Here is a 16,844-nt window from a genome sequence, read left to right on the forward strand (position 1 = left end):
GTCTGAGTGTCAACAACAAGTGTAGCCTCCCCACCCCCTACTTTTGTGGGAGGAATGGCTTTTCCAGAAAAAGATTGGGACCGGGAGGGGTCCCATTAAGGACCCGGCAAGAACAGCTGTTGTCCCTATCTCTGTCCAGGGCCTGAAAAAGAGGCAATCACAGGGCAGAGCCAGAGGGAACAGAGTTTCTGATCATCCAGTCCAACCTTCTTTTCCAGAAGGGGAAACTGAGGTCCAATGAGAGACGACCGCTAGGTCAAGGTCTTCCAAGGGCTGGAAACCCACTTGACTCCAAGTAGGCCACAGATTCTAAGATATCCTATTGGCAGGCTTGCCACTGGACCAGCTGCCTCCAATGATTAATTAACAGAAGAGGAGTCACTCCATCCTCCATCTTCCATCCCCCATCCTCCATTCCCCACGATGTTTCTGCCGTCCCATTCTGCGACGGTATTCAGTATCCAGATTTTAAAGATCAGGAAAAGGAGGCAAAAAAGATAAAGCATGATGGGCTTTGAGTCTGGGGGGACCTGAATGCAAATTCTACCACGGTCACCTACTGATGACTTCCTGATTCATGTCTCTTAACCTGCCTTTCAGTTTCCTGGTCTCCAAAATGAGGTCGGTGTGTTTGAACTCTAAAGCAATCATACTCTGCTTCTAAGGTCTTCTAGTTCTAATCTATGATTCTATAGGATAGAATGACTTGTCCATTATAGCTTATTAAGGTCTGCTTTGATCATGTCTGACTCTCTGAGACCCCATTCGGGCTTTTCTTGGCAAAGAGAGTAGGGTAGTTTGTAGTCGCCTTTTCCAGTTCATTTTGGCAGATGAAGAAACTGAGGCAGGTAGAGTTAAGTGACTTGCCCAGGATCACACAGCTAGGAAGTATCTGAGACTGGATTTGAATTTTGGAAGATGGATGTTCCTGACTCCAGGCCCAGAACCCTATCCTGTGTCTCTTGATGGCCTTCCACCGTAGCTAGTATCAGAGCTCCTTACTCTGTTTACCCATCCTGCCACCTGCCCTACCATCAAAAAACAGGGATGTGCCCAGAGCTCCCTTCTGCTTCCCTCCCCTTTTCTCCAGTCCACACTTGCTCATGATAAGGACCCAGGTAAGAAGACAGAAGATCAGATCCCCCCAGTACCTTACCAGAAAGCTCTGCAAGAAAGAACCTCTTGCCGCCAGTTCCCTTAGCTGAAGTCTGACCATTTGCTCCCTAAAAATACCCCCTAACTATCAGCAAATAACATGAGAGGAAGATAAAGAAAGAGAGGCAGCTGCTTATGGAAAGTAATTTGCAAAAATCATCAGAGGAGCTTGGATTTCACCAGAAGGGTAATAGGGAGCCACTGAAGATTATTGAGCAAAGGAGTGGTATAACCAGATCTAGTCAATCAAAGCATTTCTTATACACGTACTATGTGCCAGGCACTGTGCTTAGTGTTGGACTAGTCCAAGGGATCACAATCTAAGGGGGAAGACAAGAAGCCAACAAATATATACAAAGCAAGCTCTGTTCAGGGTAAATAGGAAATACTTAACAGAGGAAAGGCACTAGAATTTAGAGGGGTTTGGAAAGTTTTCCTGTATAAGGTGACTGGAAGGAAGTCAGGAAAGCCAAGAGACAGAAAAAATGAGTGTTTTGCAAGCATGGAGCACAATCCCCCCCACACCCCACAAAAATACCCAGAGCAGAAAGATGGAACACCCAGGAAGTCGGAGTCGTGAATGGAAGGGTGTCAGAAAGTAAGACGTGGGCAGTGGTGAACGATGGAGAGTGGTGAGGGAGCCCTGGGTTATGAAAGGCTTAGAATGGCCGGCAAAAGATTTTGTGTTTGGCCCTGGATAGGATAGGGAACCATGGGAGTTTATCGTCTAGGAAGATGGCCAGGGTGATCCTGAATAGGTCTATACAGAAAATGGATTACTCTGTCCATGGATCCATGGGTGGAGACCATTGAGGCAACAGTAATAGTCCAGGGAGATGGTTATGGAGCCTGTTACAAGCAGAGGGGACAGAGACTGGAGAGGTAGAATTGCTGACATCTGGGATTGCCGCCTATAAAACGAGGGAAATAAAGGAAGAGAGAAAGATAGATGATTTGGAGACTCCTCCCTATCTGACCCCAGTCACTTAGAACTTCAGTTTCTTCTTTCATCAGGCAGGGAAAATCATCTTTTTATTTGATTCAAGACAAGAAGCCAGACCAGATAACTTCTTGCAACCTCTCCCAGCTCTAAATCTGGGTTCTGGAAGAAATGTGCTGCCAAAGTCATTCTCATTCTCATCAGGGCATTTCTCCCACCTCCAATTAAGAGGAGCCATGTGATAGGGTCGAAAGGACTCTGACTTTGGAATAAGGAGACCCAAGTTCTATCCCAGCATCGGACCCTAGCTGATGGCAGCTAAAAAAGTACCTTTGCCCCTCTGTGCCTCAGTTTCCCTCTCTGTAAAATGAGAAGAGGAGATGATACTTATTTGAATTGAGTCTTAAAAGATGATTCCCGCAAGGTGTTATAGGAATAATCCCTTGCATCTCATAAAGCATCTTATGTCATGTTAAAAAAGCCTCTAAATGGGAATTCTCTTCACGCTTGGGTTAGGAGACAGGAAAACAAAACTGGTTCAGCCTAACTCTTCAGCCCTGCCAGGAAAATAACCCTAGGAACACAAGTGAAGAATGGCCCACTTCAATTTTTGAAGATATATTTCAAATTTGAGCTTTCTCTTCCCCAGGTGGTCATCCCAACTCCCTCAGCCATAGAGCGACCTTTGGAATCCCTGTCTGATCAAACGCTTCTTTCTATAGACTCCATACCTAGAAGAAGCAGAGATCCATGGGAGTTTAAAGCAGATTTACACTACAAACAGGCTTCCATCCCTGCTCTCAAGGAACTTGTTTGGCCTTTGTTCTGGGACCATGACATGAGGGAGGTTTTGCCATCCATGTAAGGTTACCGGCTTCATTTTCTCCCCTGGAGCCAGCTGGGTCCAGTGGAAAGATTTAGATCAGGATAGAGATAGATCTGGACGTGGTGGGAGTCTTTCCCAGGTCTCAGTTTGTCTGAGGCAAGGCCTATTTGGTAATTTAGGCTAGGTAAGAGTTGAGGCAAAGAATGGCCTCTCTTATCTAATCAAAAAAAAATCCAATCTGGGAGGCGAAAATCCTTTAATCAAAACAGAAATAATTGCTATAAACCTTTTCCCCAAATATCATCTATATATAGGTACCACACCCATTCCCATCATAACCAGGCCGGCCCTTTAAGATCTTTTTGGCTCCTGTAGTCCATTTTCCTAAGGCCAGACCTTGAAACTAGAATCAAGAAAGCCATTGCAACCCAGGAGAACAGGTCCACTCATCAGACAAGTGGTTCTCTTGGGAAAAAGTCAAGGACAGGGGGAGGGAGGAGACAATTAGAATCATTGGCTGGTAGTCCTGTCTTCCCCAAACTGGAGAGTGAATTCCTTGGCATTCTTCATGAACTGTTCTGGGTTCTGGATGTACAAGTCAGCAAGCTCTACCCGGAGCGGTAGTTCTGGGTTTGGCGTATTCACCAGCAACTTGAGATCCTCCAGTACTGAAGAGCAAAATAATAAAATAAAATAAAATCATAAATAAATCATATATAATGCAAATAATGTAACATTATTTATAGATATTGCATAATATTTATAAATAATAATAATATTAATAAATAAATAATATGACTTATTATTTATAGATATTGCATAATATTTATAAATAATAATATTAATAAATAATATGACTTATTATTTATAGATATATACTATCTATATACTATAGTACCAGTGAGTTGAAATCCTCCAGTACTGGGGAGCAAATAATAAATAATAATTAAAATAATAAATAATATAAATAATATGACATTATAGATATTACATATCTATAAATAATATTACTATTGATAAGTAAATAATATAATTTATTGTTTATAGATAAATACTTTCTATATACTATAGTACCAGTGAGTTGAGATCCTCCAGCACTGGGGAGCAAATAATAAGTATTAAATAAATAATATAACTTATTATTTATAGATATATGCTATCTATAAATAATATAAATATTAATTAAATATATTTTAAAAAGTTTGTTAAATGCTTATCATATGTCAGGCACTGTGTTAAGTCTTAGAAATATAAATAAAAAGCTCCACAGCCCCGACCTCAGGGAGTTTCCATTCTAATGGGAGAGACCATTCATTTGGGGAAGTGAAGGTAAAGGAAGTGTTTTGCTCTGAGAAAGACCCAGGAGTCAGAAGTGAGCAAAGAGACATTGGCGGAGGGATAGCCAGTGGCCACCCAGTCCTTGGGACAATCATTCCACCATATTATGATCTCAAAGTTCAGAGCATCCTCCGCTGTACTGTTAATGGTACCTCCCAAGAAGTCCAATCCCAGATGGTACCTCAAAACCATGGAATCCCAGCATCAATTAGCTCCCTTGATCATGGCCAAAGTCCTAACCACTTCTCTTGTCACTCTTGCCCGCAACACTTCCCACTAAAAATTAGCTTATTGTAGTTGCAAAGAACTAGAAACAAAATGGCAACCCACCAACTGGGAGGGATGATCAAACAAATCGTGGTAAATGAAAGCAATGGGATATTTTTGTGTCATAAGAAGCGATGAGTATGAAGGACTTGAGGAAAGATGGCAAAATTTTATCAGCTAATTGCAAGTGAAGAAAGCAGAACTATGAGAACAAATTTACACAGTGATTGTAATATGAAACTGAAAACACAAAAAAGGAACTGAATTAAGATTATATATATGCCATCTTATTTGATTCTAAAGACCTTATTTTACCATTTTAACATATATTGGATTATATACCATCTAGGGGAAGGGAGGGAAAATGGGAACATAAGATTTTTCAAGGATCAGTGTTGAAAAATTATCCTTGCTTATTTTTATTTATTTATTTTTGCTGAGGCAATTGGGGTGAAGTGACTTGCCCAGGGTCACATAACTAGAAAGTGTTAAAAGTATTTGAAGTCAAATTTGAACTCGGGTCCTTCTGACTTCGGGATTGGTGCTCTATCCACTGCGCCACCCAGCTGCCCCTTTCCTTATGTTTTGAAAACAAAAAACTCCAATTGGTTCCAAAGACTTGATAATGAAACATACTTCCTTCCTTTTGTCGAGAGGTGTTGGACTACTGTTGCAGAATATTGCATATGGTGTCAGAATATTGCAACAGTCACTATGTTGGCTTGTTTTGGTTAACTGTTTTTCTTACAGTGGAAGGCTCTGTGCGAAATGAGACAGTATTGGGAAAGGGTAATAGTGTAAAAAAAAAAAACCATCGGTGAAACTTTATTTTTCATAAAAAGCAAAACTAGCCCAGAATCAACCAGGAATTGTTCCGGACCATTCGGTTCAACCCAGTTGAGGACCTCATGATCCTTTTTTGATCTAAATTGCCTTCCTATTATTATATTATTAGATACCTAATTTGCTCCTTGCCCTCTCAAATTCTACCAATTCTAACATAATCTAACATGAGTCTGTCCTTCCCCCTGTGTCACTCCCCAAAGAGAGCCCAGTCCTTGGCGGATGGCCTAAGCTCTGGAGCCCACCTTCAGAGATTTTAGTAAAGATCGTCCAATTCTCATTGATTCTGGGCAGGCACATCTCTCCATCCTCAGTCACATTGGGGTGATACATCTTGGTTATGAATTTCAGATGGGGAGGGCTTAAGGGATAGTCCTTGGGAAAGGTGATTCTGAACTTGAAAGCTCGAAGGTTGTAGGGTTCTCGGTCCTGGGAGAAAAAAAAAAGAAGAGAGAGGTCATCTCTCTCCATAGTTCATACCATGCAACTGAGTCTGTTTAGGACTAGAGAATAAGACCTTAAAAGTCATCTAATCTAATCTCCTCATTGTGTAGATGGTCAAGGGACATGGTATAACTGGTCCAAAGTTCTATAGGTGGTTAGCAACAGCCACAGGATTGAAACCCAGCTTCCCCGTTCAATGATCTTTCCATTATACCAAGGTGGAGAGACGGAGCAATTGCAACCCAAATCCACAGCACCGGCCACCCTCTTCTCCCTCTGGATTATCCAATCTCAGACAAACTGAGACCTGGGAAAGACTCCCACCACGGCCAGATCCATCTCTAGTTATCCTGATCTAAATCTTTCTACTGGACCCATTTGATTTGGAAGTGATTGTTGGGTTTGTGGGAATAAGAATAATGTTAGTTAGTACCCCACACTTTATATTTGACCAAATACTTCCCTCACAAGCCTGCCGGGTGATTGAATAAGGATAAATATCTCCACAGGAAACGGAGGCTTAGGGACAAGACTACACATCTGGGAAGTGCCACATCTGGACTCACCGGGAGGAGTACTGCGTCCCATATAAGCACATTGAAATTTTCACTGCGCAGGTCCCGAAGGTAACTCGGAAGGTTTTCCTGAAGCGCTTCCAGTTCCTGTAGGATTAACACCAAGAGAACCACTATCTTCACCAACTCTACCCTTCTTTCTTTGAACCCCTCCATCTTTATAGCCAGTCTTCTTCTGGCTGGGGCAAGAGCAAGAGAGGGTCAGATTCAGCCCTCTTGGGGAGAGGGAGAGGGTCCAAAGTAAACAATAGACAAAGAACATCTCCACATCTCCTTCTAGCTAGAAAACTTATGGTCACATCATCCAGTTCAGTGTTGTCATCATTATTTTTTAAAAAATCTTTTGTGATAATATTGTATTTTATTTTTCCAAATATATGTAAAGATAGTTTTCAACATTCATTTTTGTAAAACTTTGTGTTCTAAATTTTCCTCCTTCCCTTATTTCCTTCCTCTCCAAGAAGCAAGCAATGTGATATGGGTTAAATATGTGCAGTTCTTTTAAACATATGTCCATATTTGCCATGTTGTATAAGAAAAATCAGACCAAAAGGGAAAAAAACCAACAAAAAGGTGAAAATATTAAGCTTCAATTCACATTCAATCCCCATAATTCTCTCTCTGGATGTGATTGCCATTTCCCATCCTAAGTCTACTGTTCTCATCATTATTAAAGAAAGTATAAGGTAATGGATGGAATTAGACCTGTAGTTTAAAAAAAAACCTAGGCTCAAATTAATCCTGAGGATCTTTCCGGCAGTCCGAGAGAGGAAGAAAATTGGCTACACATTTGAGAGCGCTACTACCACTACTATCATTACGCTGCTGCTACTGCTACTAGTACTATTACTACTACCACCACTACTACTACTAGCTGCTACTACAACTTGCTGCTGCTGCTATTACTACTACTACTACTACTACTACTACTAGCTGCTACCATTACTATTATAACTTGCTGCTACTACTATTAGTACTGCTGCTGCTGCTGCTACTGCTACTACTATTACTACTGCTACTGCTACTACTACTACTAGCTGCTACCATTACTACTATTACCTGCTGCTACTACTATTAGTACTGCTGCTGCTGCTGCCGCTGCTACTATTTACTGCTACCATTACCACTACTACTACCACTACTACTTTTGGATCTGTTTAAGGTTGCACACATATTCTCTCCTTTGTAGTAAATGTCAAAGCTGAGACGCGACCTTTCTTGTCTGACCGCTGCGGGCCAGGACCCCAGCCAAGGTGATCCCCAGATGGATGGTGCCAGCCCAGCCCAGCCCGGGGCTCTCCTTGTGCCAAGGAGGACTCTCCCTGGAAGCCTGATCCCCACCCCCCACCCCCCGCCCCGGGCCACTCGCTTTAACTCACAGAGCCGGGGGATGAGGCTCTAGAAGGCTTTGGGGGGTCAGGGGGCACATCTAGACGGCACTCTCCATCTCTGCAGTAACTGAAGCCCGGGAGAAGGGAAAGAAGCCCGTGGCCCGGCCTCCCAGCCCAGCATCGGCCCTCTCCTCTCCCCCATGTCGCTCCGGACTGGGACGGGAGGTCCTCGGAGGCAGCCTTTCTTAGCCTCCTGGGTGGCTTATCTCCCCCTCACTCCACACATAGGAAGCCGGTACTAAACAAACGCTTCCCAGCCAGGAATCGAAACTAAAAGAGACTCCGAGGCGGACAGATGCCCCGCCCAAACCCAGTCTCTCCCGGGGCACACCGGGGGTCCAGCTCGCGCCGCCTCCGCCCGGTCCGCCTCACGCCCACTTCTCGGATGCGCGGATGGTCTCAGCAGGGAAGGAGCAGAGGCTCCTTGCGCTGAGACCCGAGCCCAAAAGGAGAGCAGGAGGGAAGAGCGCTGGGATAGGGGGGCGGGGAGGATGGGGTGTCGGAGAGTAGACGGGGGTGCCCTGGAGCAGAGGGAGCCCCTGAATCCTCGGGAGGAGGGGCACGCCCTTCCCTCCCTCCACCTGTCCAGCTCACCGCAGCTTACCTTGGCAGCGCGCTTATTTGCTGTCATCTCCGGAGATGAGTGGGGGCCGAGAGGGGCTAGGACGTCGGGCCGGGGCCGGAGCTGGTGGGCGGGGTTGCCTTGCTAGCGGGCTTGCTCCGGAGCAGGCGTCGAGAACTGCCTCCGTCAAATTCTGCCTCCGGAGAATCCTCTGGGTGACCCTGGCTTAGACCCTCTCTTTCTTCCGTTCCTCTGTTTCCCTGCGTGACTGGGATTCTCTCTGAGGTCTCCCGTCCTTTTGAGGTCTTTCTGAAAGCCCCGCCTCCTCCTCCGGGGCACCGCCCCCCAAGTCCTGGCAGCAGGTGCACACCTGGGCGGAGAAGACACCCAGCAGCTTGAGAGAACTTCGAGCTCGCACATCTGGGGACAGCGACGGAGTGGGGCTGGCAAGGGCCTCACTTACCTCGGCAAACGAAAATGAGAGACCGTGAAAAATAATAAAGTCTATAGCATTCCCCCTCTTTACTCAAGAGGTGGGGGCCCACGGGTGTGTGATGTTGCAGTACTGTCACACGGAAGATAAGCCCATTGATTTGGACAAACGTTTCCTTTTATTTTTCAGTCTTTGCTCCCAGAAATGTCCCTCTACTTTGATTATATTAAACTAAAAAGTTTTCCCACAAACAAAACAACAGAAACAAGATTAAAAGGAAAGTACAAAACTGGGGGGGAGGGAAATCTTTACAAACAGGATTTCTGATAAAGGTCTCATTTCTAAAATATATAAAGAACTCTGTCAAATTTATAAGAATACGACTTATTCCCCACTTGATAAATGGTCAAAAGATACGAACAGACAATTTTCAGGTGATGAAATTAAAGCCATTTATAGTTATATGAAAAAAAAAACACTCTAAATTGCTATTGATTAGAGAAATTCAGATTAAAACAACTCTGAGGTACCACCTCACACTCTTAGATTGGCTAAAATGACAGGAAAATTTTGGAAGAGATGTGAGAAAACTGGGACACGGATGCATTGTTGGTGGAGTCGTGAAATGATCCAACCATTCTGGAGAGCAATATGGAACTGTGCCCAAGGGGCTATCAAACTATGCATACATTTTGACCCAGCAGGGCCATTACTGGGTCTGTATCCCCAAAAAAAATATTAAAGGAGGAAAAAGGACTCACATGTGCAAAAAAACAAACAAACAAAAAAAGGTTTGTAGCAGCTCTTTTTGTGGTCACAGAGAATTGGAAAATGAGTAGATACCCATCGATTGGCCAATGGCTGAACAAGTTGTGCTATGTGAAGATAAAGGAATATGATTGCTCTATAAAAACGATGAACAAACTAATTTTTAAAAAGGCTTGGAAAGTTTTTACATGAACTGATACTGAGTGAAACAAGCAGAACCAGGTCTACATTGTATATAATGACAGCAAGAATGCATGATAATTGGGCAACTAGGTGGCGCAGTGGATAGAGCACCAGCCCTGAAGTCAGGAGGACCTGAGTTCAAATTTGACCTTAGACACTTAACACTTCCTAGCTGTGTGACCCTGGGCAAGTCATTTAACCCAAATTGTCTAAGAAAGGAAGGAAGGAAGGAAGGAAGGAAGGAAGGAAGGAAGGAAGGAAGGAAGGAAGGAAGGAAGGAAGGAAGGAAGGAAGGAAGGAAGGAAGAATACATGATAATCAACCATGAAAAGCTTACTTCTCAGGGAGTGAGCGATCCAAAGCAATTCTGATAGACTTTGGATAGAAAATGCCATCTACAACCAGAAAAGTATGAAGGAGACTGAAGGTAAGTCAACACATGCTATGTTCACTTCTTTTTTCTGTTTTTTTTTCCCTTAATCTCTCCTATGGTTTCTCCCTTTTGCTCTGATTTTTCTCTCCTAACATGATTCATAAGATAATTAAAAAGAAATAAATTGACTGGAAAAAAAACTCTAAGAAATGTTCCTATTAGGAAAAAAGGGGTTGGGGTGTGGACGTGGATAGAATAGTGATTTTGAAATCAGGAAGACTTGAATCAGGTATTTACTAGCTGTGTGACCCTAGCCAAGTCACTAGACCAAAATTACTTGAGAAGGAGAGGAGGAAAGGGATATATTTGCTAATGAATACCACAAGAGAGGCAGAAATGATGGTGAGAGGGAGGGACTGGCTCCTGAGTCACAAAAACCTGAGTTCAAGTTTCTCCTCTGAACCTACTGGTGGAGATCCTACTTTGTCATTTCTTCTCTTGTGGCCTGAGGGTACTTTGTGAGGTAATAAATGGCAGAACAGTTGCCATTTTCATTCATAGAGGGGTCTCTGATACTACTGACATCACAGAAACTGTGCTCCCCAAAATGATGTCAGATCAAGAGACAACAATTTTAAGTGTGCATTTATCTACAGGACTCATCCCCTTAGGATGGGACAGGCTGCAAAGTCAGCTAGTGAGAGTCCTCAAGCAGAGTAATTGACTCTAACCCTTCCTACCTTTCTTGAGACTTTGTGCTCTGCCTACTTCCCTTGGGTTGCTGATTGAAGCTTCTACCCCTGAAGATAGAGTGAAGAAAACTCTAGAATCAGCCCTGACTCCCACATTTATTGTGGAACACCTGGAAAACCTCTTTTTTTTTTTATTATAGCCTTTTATTGACAGAACATATGCATGGGTAATTTTTCAGCGTTGACCCTGGCAAAACCTTCTGTTCCAACTTTTCCCCTCCTTCCCTCCACCCCCTCCCCTAGATGGCAGATAGTCCCATACATGTTAAATATGTTAAAGTATATATTAAATACAATATATGTACACATTTTTATACAGTTGTCTTGCTACACAAGAAAAATAGGATTTAGAAAGAAGGTAAAAATAATGTGAGAAGAAAAACAAAAATGCCAGCAAACAACAACAGAAAGAGTGTAAATGCTATGTTGTGGTCCACACTCATTTCCCAGTGTTATTTTTCTGGGTGTAGCTGATTCTGTTCATCACTGATCAATTGGAACCGATTTGGATCCTCTCATTGTTGAAGAGAGCCCTGTCCATCAGAATTGATCATCGTATAGTCTTATTGTTGCTGTGTATAATGATCTCCTGGTTCTGCTCATTTCATTCAGCCTCAGTTCATGTCAGTCTCTCCAGGCCTCTCTAAAATCATCCTGTTGGTTGTTTCTTACCGAACAATAAGATTCTGTAAAACTAACATTTTCATATTTTTGGAACATATAGTAAGGATTGTACATGAAACACAGTTCTTTGCTGTTCAACATTATATGTAATATGTTATTTTTCTTTTTAAGTGCTTATAAATTCAACAGCTAACTTTCAAAGCAGTTCTATTTGTCTTTGATTCCTTCTGGTTTTCTGTTCTCCTCTTCTCATTTGGGGTAGTGCATTGGAAATGTTCCTATCTCTAACCAGCCTCTTTCCATCTCCATGGAGAGGAAGGGAAGGCAAACCCAAGTATTCATAGCCAAACAAAATACATTTCTCCCATTGGCTATTTCCAAAAATACATATCTTATTTTGCATCTTAAATCCATCATCTCTCCGTCAAGAGGTGGTTCGTTAGCATGTTTCATCACTAGTATTTTGGAATTATGATTGCTTATTACATCCATCAGAGTTCTTAAATTTTCCAAACTTATTTTTCTTTATACTGTTGTCATTGTATAAATTGTTCTCTTAGTTCTGCTCATTTCACTCTGTATCAATTCATCCAAGTTTCCCCGGTTTTCTCTAAAATCATTCTGGTTGAAGATCATTATCTACTTCAACAACAGTACTATATGATGATCCATTCTGATGGACGTGGCCCTCTTCAACAATGAAATGAACCAAATCGGTTCCAATAGAGCGGCAATGAATTGAACCAGCTACACCCAGTGAAAGAATTCTGGGAGGTGTCTATGAACCACTACATAGAATTCCCAATCCCTCTATTTTTGTCCGCCTGCATTTTGGATTTCCTTCACAGGCTAATTGTCCACTATTTCAAAATCCGATTCTTTTTGTACAGCAAAATAACTGTTTGGACATGTACACATAGATTGTATTTAACTTATACTTTAACATATTTAACATGTATTGGTCAACCTGCCATCTGGGGGAAGGGGTGGGGGGAAGGAGGGGAAAAATTGGAACAAAAGGTTTTGCAATTGTCAATGCTGTAAAATTACCCGTGCATATAACTTGTAAATAAAAAAAAAATAAAATCATTCTGGTTGTGCTACTTGGTAGCCATGTGTAAATCATTTAAGCTCTCCAAGAATGCAAAATATTGACAATAAGTTCTAAGACCTCACGGGGGCCTTGTGATAATGAGGTTTTAATAACTTCCATTTCTTCATCTCTTCCCAAAGCACTATTCTCCCAATGGACCTTAGAGTTAAATAGGGTGGATATTATGCTGTGATGTTTTAGACCCATTGGGGCAGCTAGAGGATTGCAAAATATCTCAGATCATCTCATTGGATCTTCCCACAAGTCTGTGAGATGGGAGCTATTATTATCTCATTTTGCAGATGTGGAAACTGAGGCTGAGATGTATAAAGTAACTAACTCAGGGTTACAAGATAGAGAAGCAAGATTCAAACCCAAATCTATTGTGGCTCAGCTGTCAGTGTCAAAGAATCTGCCTTCAAATTAGAACTCTGCTACTTTGTGCTTATGTGACTTTGCATAAATCACTTCAGCTGTGTGAGGCCGTTTTGTCATCTGTGATATGAGGAGGTTGGATCACATCACCTCTGAGGTCCCTTTCGGCCCTTCAGCTATGATCCCAAACTGGACTCCACATTCAGAATTCTTTTCCAAAGGTTTTAACAATTTTTGGTCTCTGTCTCCTTTGAATTTCAGCAAAAACTTCCTATTCAACATGAAAAATAAATAAATTCTATTGTTTGTCATGTCCATATATATAAGAAATAAAATAGAAATTCAAGTGGTCTTTATTTGATATATAACATTTTGTATCATCAAGTTAGGTGTTTATCAATTTATCCAATCCACGAACTTTTCCCATTAACTGCTACTTTTGAAATATTTTAATGGTATATCATAGTTCTTGAGGGGCAGGGTAGTGTGTGGATAAGGAGCTGGCCTCCGAAGCAGGGAGTCTTGGGTTCAAGTCATTCTTCAGAAAAATATTGTCCGTGTAACCCTGGATGAGTGAGTCCCTTAACTTTCCAGTGCTGCAGGATACTTTCTAAAACTCTTAAGTGTAGAGACTTTGCTGATTTGCATTTGTACAGGGAATTTCCTTATTATTGAGTTTTCCAGACTAGTGAAATTCCAGGTCCAGTCTATATCCTTTCCCAAAATAGTTATCAGATATTCCATGTAGGAATATTATTGTTCTGTAAGAAATGACCAGCGGGATGAATACAGAGAGAACTGGCGAGACTTACATGAACTGATGCTGAGTGAAATGAGCAGAACCAGGAGATCATTTTATACCTCAACAATAATACTGTATGAGGATGGATTCTGATGGAAGTAGATCTCTTCGATAAAGAGAGCTAATTCAGTTTCAATTGATCAAGGATGGACAGAAGCAGCTACACCCAAAGAAAGAACACTGGGAAATGAATATAAACTGCTTGCATTTTGGTTTTTCTTTCCGGGTTATTTCTACCTTCTGAATCCAATTCTCCCTGTGCAACAAGAGAGCTGTTTGGTTCTGCACACGTATATTGTATCTAGGATATACTGCAACATATTTAACATGTAAAGGACTGCTTGCCATCTGGGGGAGGGGGTGTAGGGAAGGAGGGGAAAAATCGGAACAGAAGTGAGTGCAAGGGATAATGTTGTAAAAAATTACCCTGGCAATAAAAAGTTATTTAGAAAAATAAAAAAAAAATAAAAAAGATATTCCATGTATCCCAAGCTGGAAACCCTTGCTAATAATGCAGGATAGGAAACCATGCATCTTTTCCAGGTGACAAATCCCAAACTAAGAGAGTTGAGTTACTCTCCCAAGAGAGATGGGAAGTAGGTTTCTATCCCAGAACCTGAGCTCTTCACACAGCACTACATTGAGTTATTCCATGTGAAAGTGTTTTGTAAAAAGATCCATCATAGCATAAAAGGTGAAAATGAGACTTTCATAAAACCCACTTCTGACACTTAACTGTGTGACTGTGGGCAAAACACTTAGCTTTCCAGTCTTAGTTTTCTCATCTGTAAAATAGGAATATTAAATAGTATGCTCCCCAATTCATAATTAGACATGGAAGGGACCTCAGAGATAGTCTAGTCCAATGTCCTTATACCTTGGGATATTGAGAAACCAGAGAAAAATGACTTGAGCCCATTTTCCTGTGTTCTTGGACCTTAAGACCATTTGCACGTTGAGTTAGAAGAGCAAGGCTTCAACTTGCTTTAAATCCAACACTTTTTTTGTTTTAAAAAAAAAATAAGTTCTGGAGCTGCTAGGTGGCGCAGTGGATAGAGCACCAGCCCTGAAGTCAGGAGGACCTGAGTTCAAATATGATCTCAGACCACTTAATACTTCCTGGCTGTGTGACCCTGGGCAAGTCACTTAACCCCAGTTGCCTCAGCAAAAAGGAAAAAGGAAAGAAAGAAAAAGTTCTGACTGTATGTTAAAAGCATTCTTCCAAATGAAAAAGAAAACTAATAACAAAAAAATTCTAGTAACAAATATGCAATCAAATAAACAAATCCCCACATTGGCCATACCTCAAATGTAGGTCTTCTTCTGCATATTAGTCGTTTCCCTTTCTATCTTGGTGGTTAGTGTGCTTCAGTGCTCTGGAAATCATTGTAATTCAGAGTTCTGAAATCTTCTGTTATTGCTGTTGTCGGATAATTTGGTTTACAGAAGTCTTCCCAGGTTTCCAGAAATTATCCCCTTCATCATTTCTTATGGCACAATAATACTATATTCATGTAATGTAACTGTTGATAGACACTCTATCAATTTCTAGCTTTTACCACCATAATTGAGCTGTTACATATGCAAATGTATGTATATATGCACACACACACCCCCAAATGTTCATGGGGACTATTTGTGTCTGACCTGTGGCAGAGCATTCTGAGCTCGTATTGGTCTGATCGGCCACAGAAGGACACACCGTAACTCAGCTCTACCGTGGTGATGTCATTTTGGTCCTCTTCCAGAACAAAGGACAATAATGAATCTCTCTCTGTCTCTCTGTCTCTTTGTGTGTCTCTGTCTCTGTCTCTCTCTCTATTTATATCTATATATCTGTCTCTCTTCCCCCCCTCCCTTCTCTTTCTCTCTCTCTCTCTCTCTCTCTCTCTCTCTCTTTCTCTCTCTCTCTCTCTCTCTCATTTTCCTTTTTTGTCAACTTCACCAAGGAAGAACTTCAGAAATGTTTTCATCTATAGTTGTCTACTTTATTGGTGATTCAGAGCTCTTTTTTATATGATTATTGATAAGTTTAATTTCTTCTCTTAAGAACTGTTCTGCACTTCCCCCTTCACCATTTCAATACAGTGTGATCTCTTAGAGGATAGGGGCAGATTTTGTTTTGTTTTGTTTTGTTTTTTGAAGAGATTTTTTATTTAAAACTTTTTTATTTTCAAAATATACGCAAAGATAATTTTCTAGTTTTACCCTTGCAAAACCTTGTGTTCCAAATTTTTTTCTCCCTCCCTTCCCCCCACTCCCTCCCCTGGATGGCAAGTAATCCAATATATGTTAAACATATTTCTACAATGATTATGCAGAAGAAAAATCAGATCAGATAAGGGGAAAACTGAGAAAGAAAAAAAAAGCAAGCAAACAACAAAAAGGGTGAAATAATGATACACATTCATTTCCCACAATCCTCTTCCTGGATGCAGATGGCTCTCTCCATCCCAAGACTATTGAAATTGACCTGAATCATCTCATTGTTGAAGAGCCATGTCCATCAGAGCTGATCATCACATAATCTTATTGTTGCCCTGTATAGTGATCTCCTAGTTCTGCTCATTTCACTCAGCATCAGTTCACCTAAGTCTCTTCAAGCCTCTCTGTATTCATCCTGCTGGTCATTTCTTACCGAACAATAATATTCCATAACATCCATATACTACAATTTATTCACCCATTCCCCAGCTGTTGGGCATCCACTCGGGTTCCAGTTTCTTGCCACTACAAAAAGAGCTGCTACAAACATTTTTGCACATGTGGGCCCTTTCCCCTCTTTTATGATCTCTTTGGGATGCAGACCCAGTAGAGACACTGCTGACTTTTGATCCACTTTGGGGTATGCATAGTTTGAGATCCCTTTGGGCACAGTTTCAGCTTGGTTGCATCAGTTCACAACTCCACCAACAATGTATTAGTGTCCCAGTTTTCCTGGACATTCGTCATTATCTTTTCCTGTCTTAGCCAATCTGAGAGGTCAGAGTTGTTTTAATTTGCATTCCTCTGCTCAATAGTGATTTGGAACACCTATTCACATGACTAGAAATGGTTTTAATTTCTTCATCTGAAAATTGTCTGTTCATATGGTAGGGAC

The 16,844-nt window shown here is 41.5% G+C and overlaps 1 protein-coding gene across 1 annotated transcript; it reads right to left on the bottom strand.

The window, feature by feature from the left end:
* Positions 1-3,160: 3,160 nt before the first annotated feature.
* UBE2L6 (ubiquitin conjugating enzyme E2 L6) lies at positions 3,161-8,652 on the bottom strand. Its single transcript, XM_051966431.1, has 4 exons — positions 8,384-8,652; positions 6,380-6,475; positions 5,615-5,798; positions 3,161-3,589 (listed from the first exon to the last, which is right to left on the bottom strand). The coding sequence occupies exons 1-4, from the start codon at positions 8,408-8,410 to the stop codon at positions 3,432-3,434; spliced, it is 465 nt and encodes a 154-aa protein (XP_051822391.1). The 5' UTR covers positions 8,411-8,652; the 3' UTR covers positions 3,161-3,431.
* Positions 8,653-16,844: the final 8,192 nt, after the last annotated feature.

The sequence above is a fragment of the Antechinus flavipes genome, chromosome 6 (genome assembly GCF_016432865.1).
Source record: "Antechinus flavipes isolate AdamAnt ecotype Samford, QLD, Australia chromosome 6, AdamAnt_v2, whole genome shotgun sequence".
Taxonomy (NCBI): domain Eukaryota; kingdom Metazoa; phylum Chordata; class Mammalia; order Dasyuromorphia; family Dasyuridae; genus Antechinus; species Antechinus flavipes.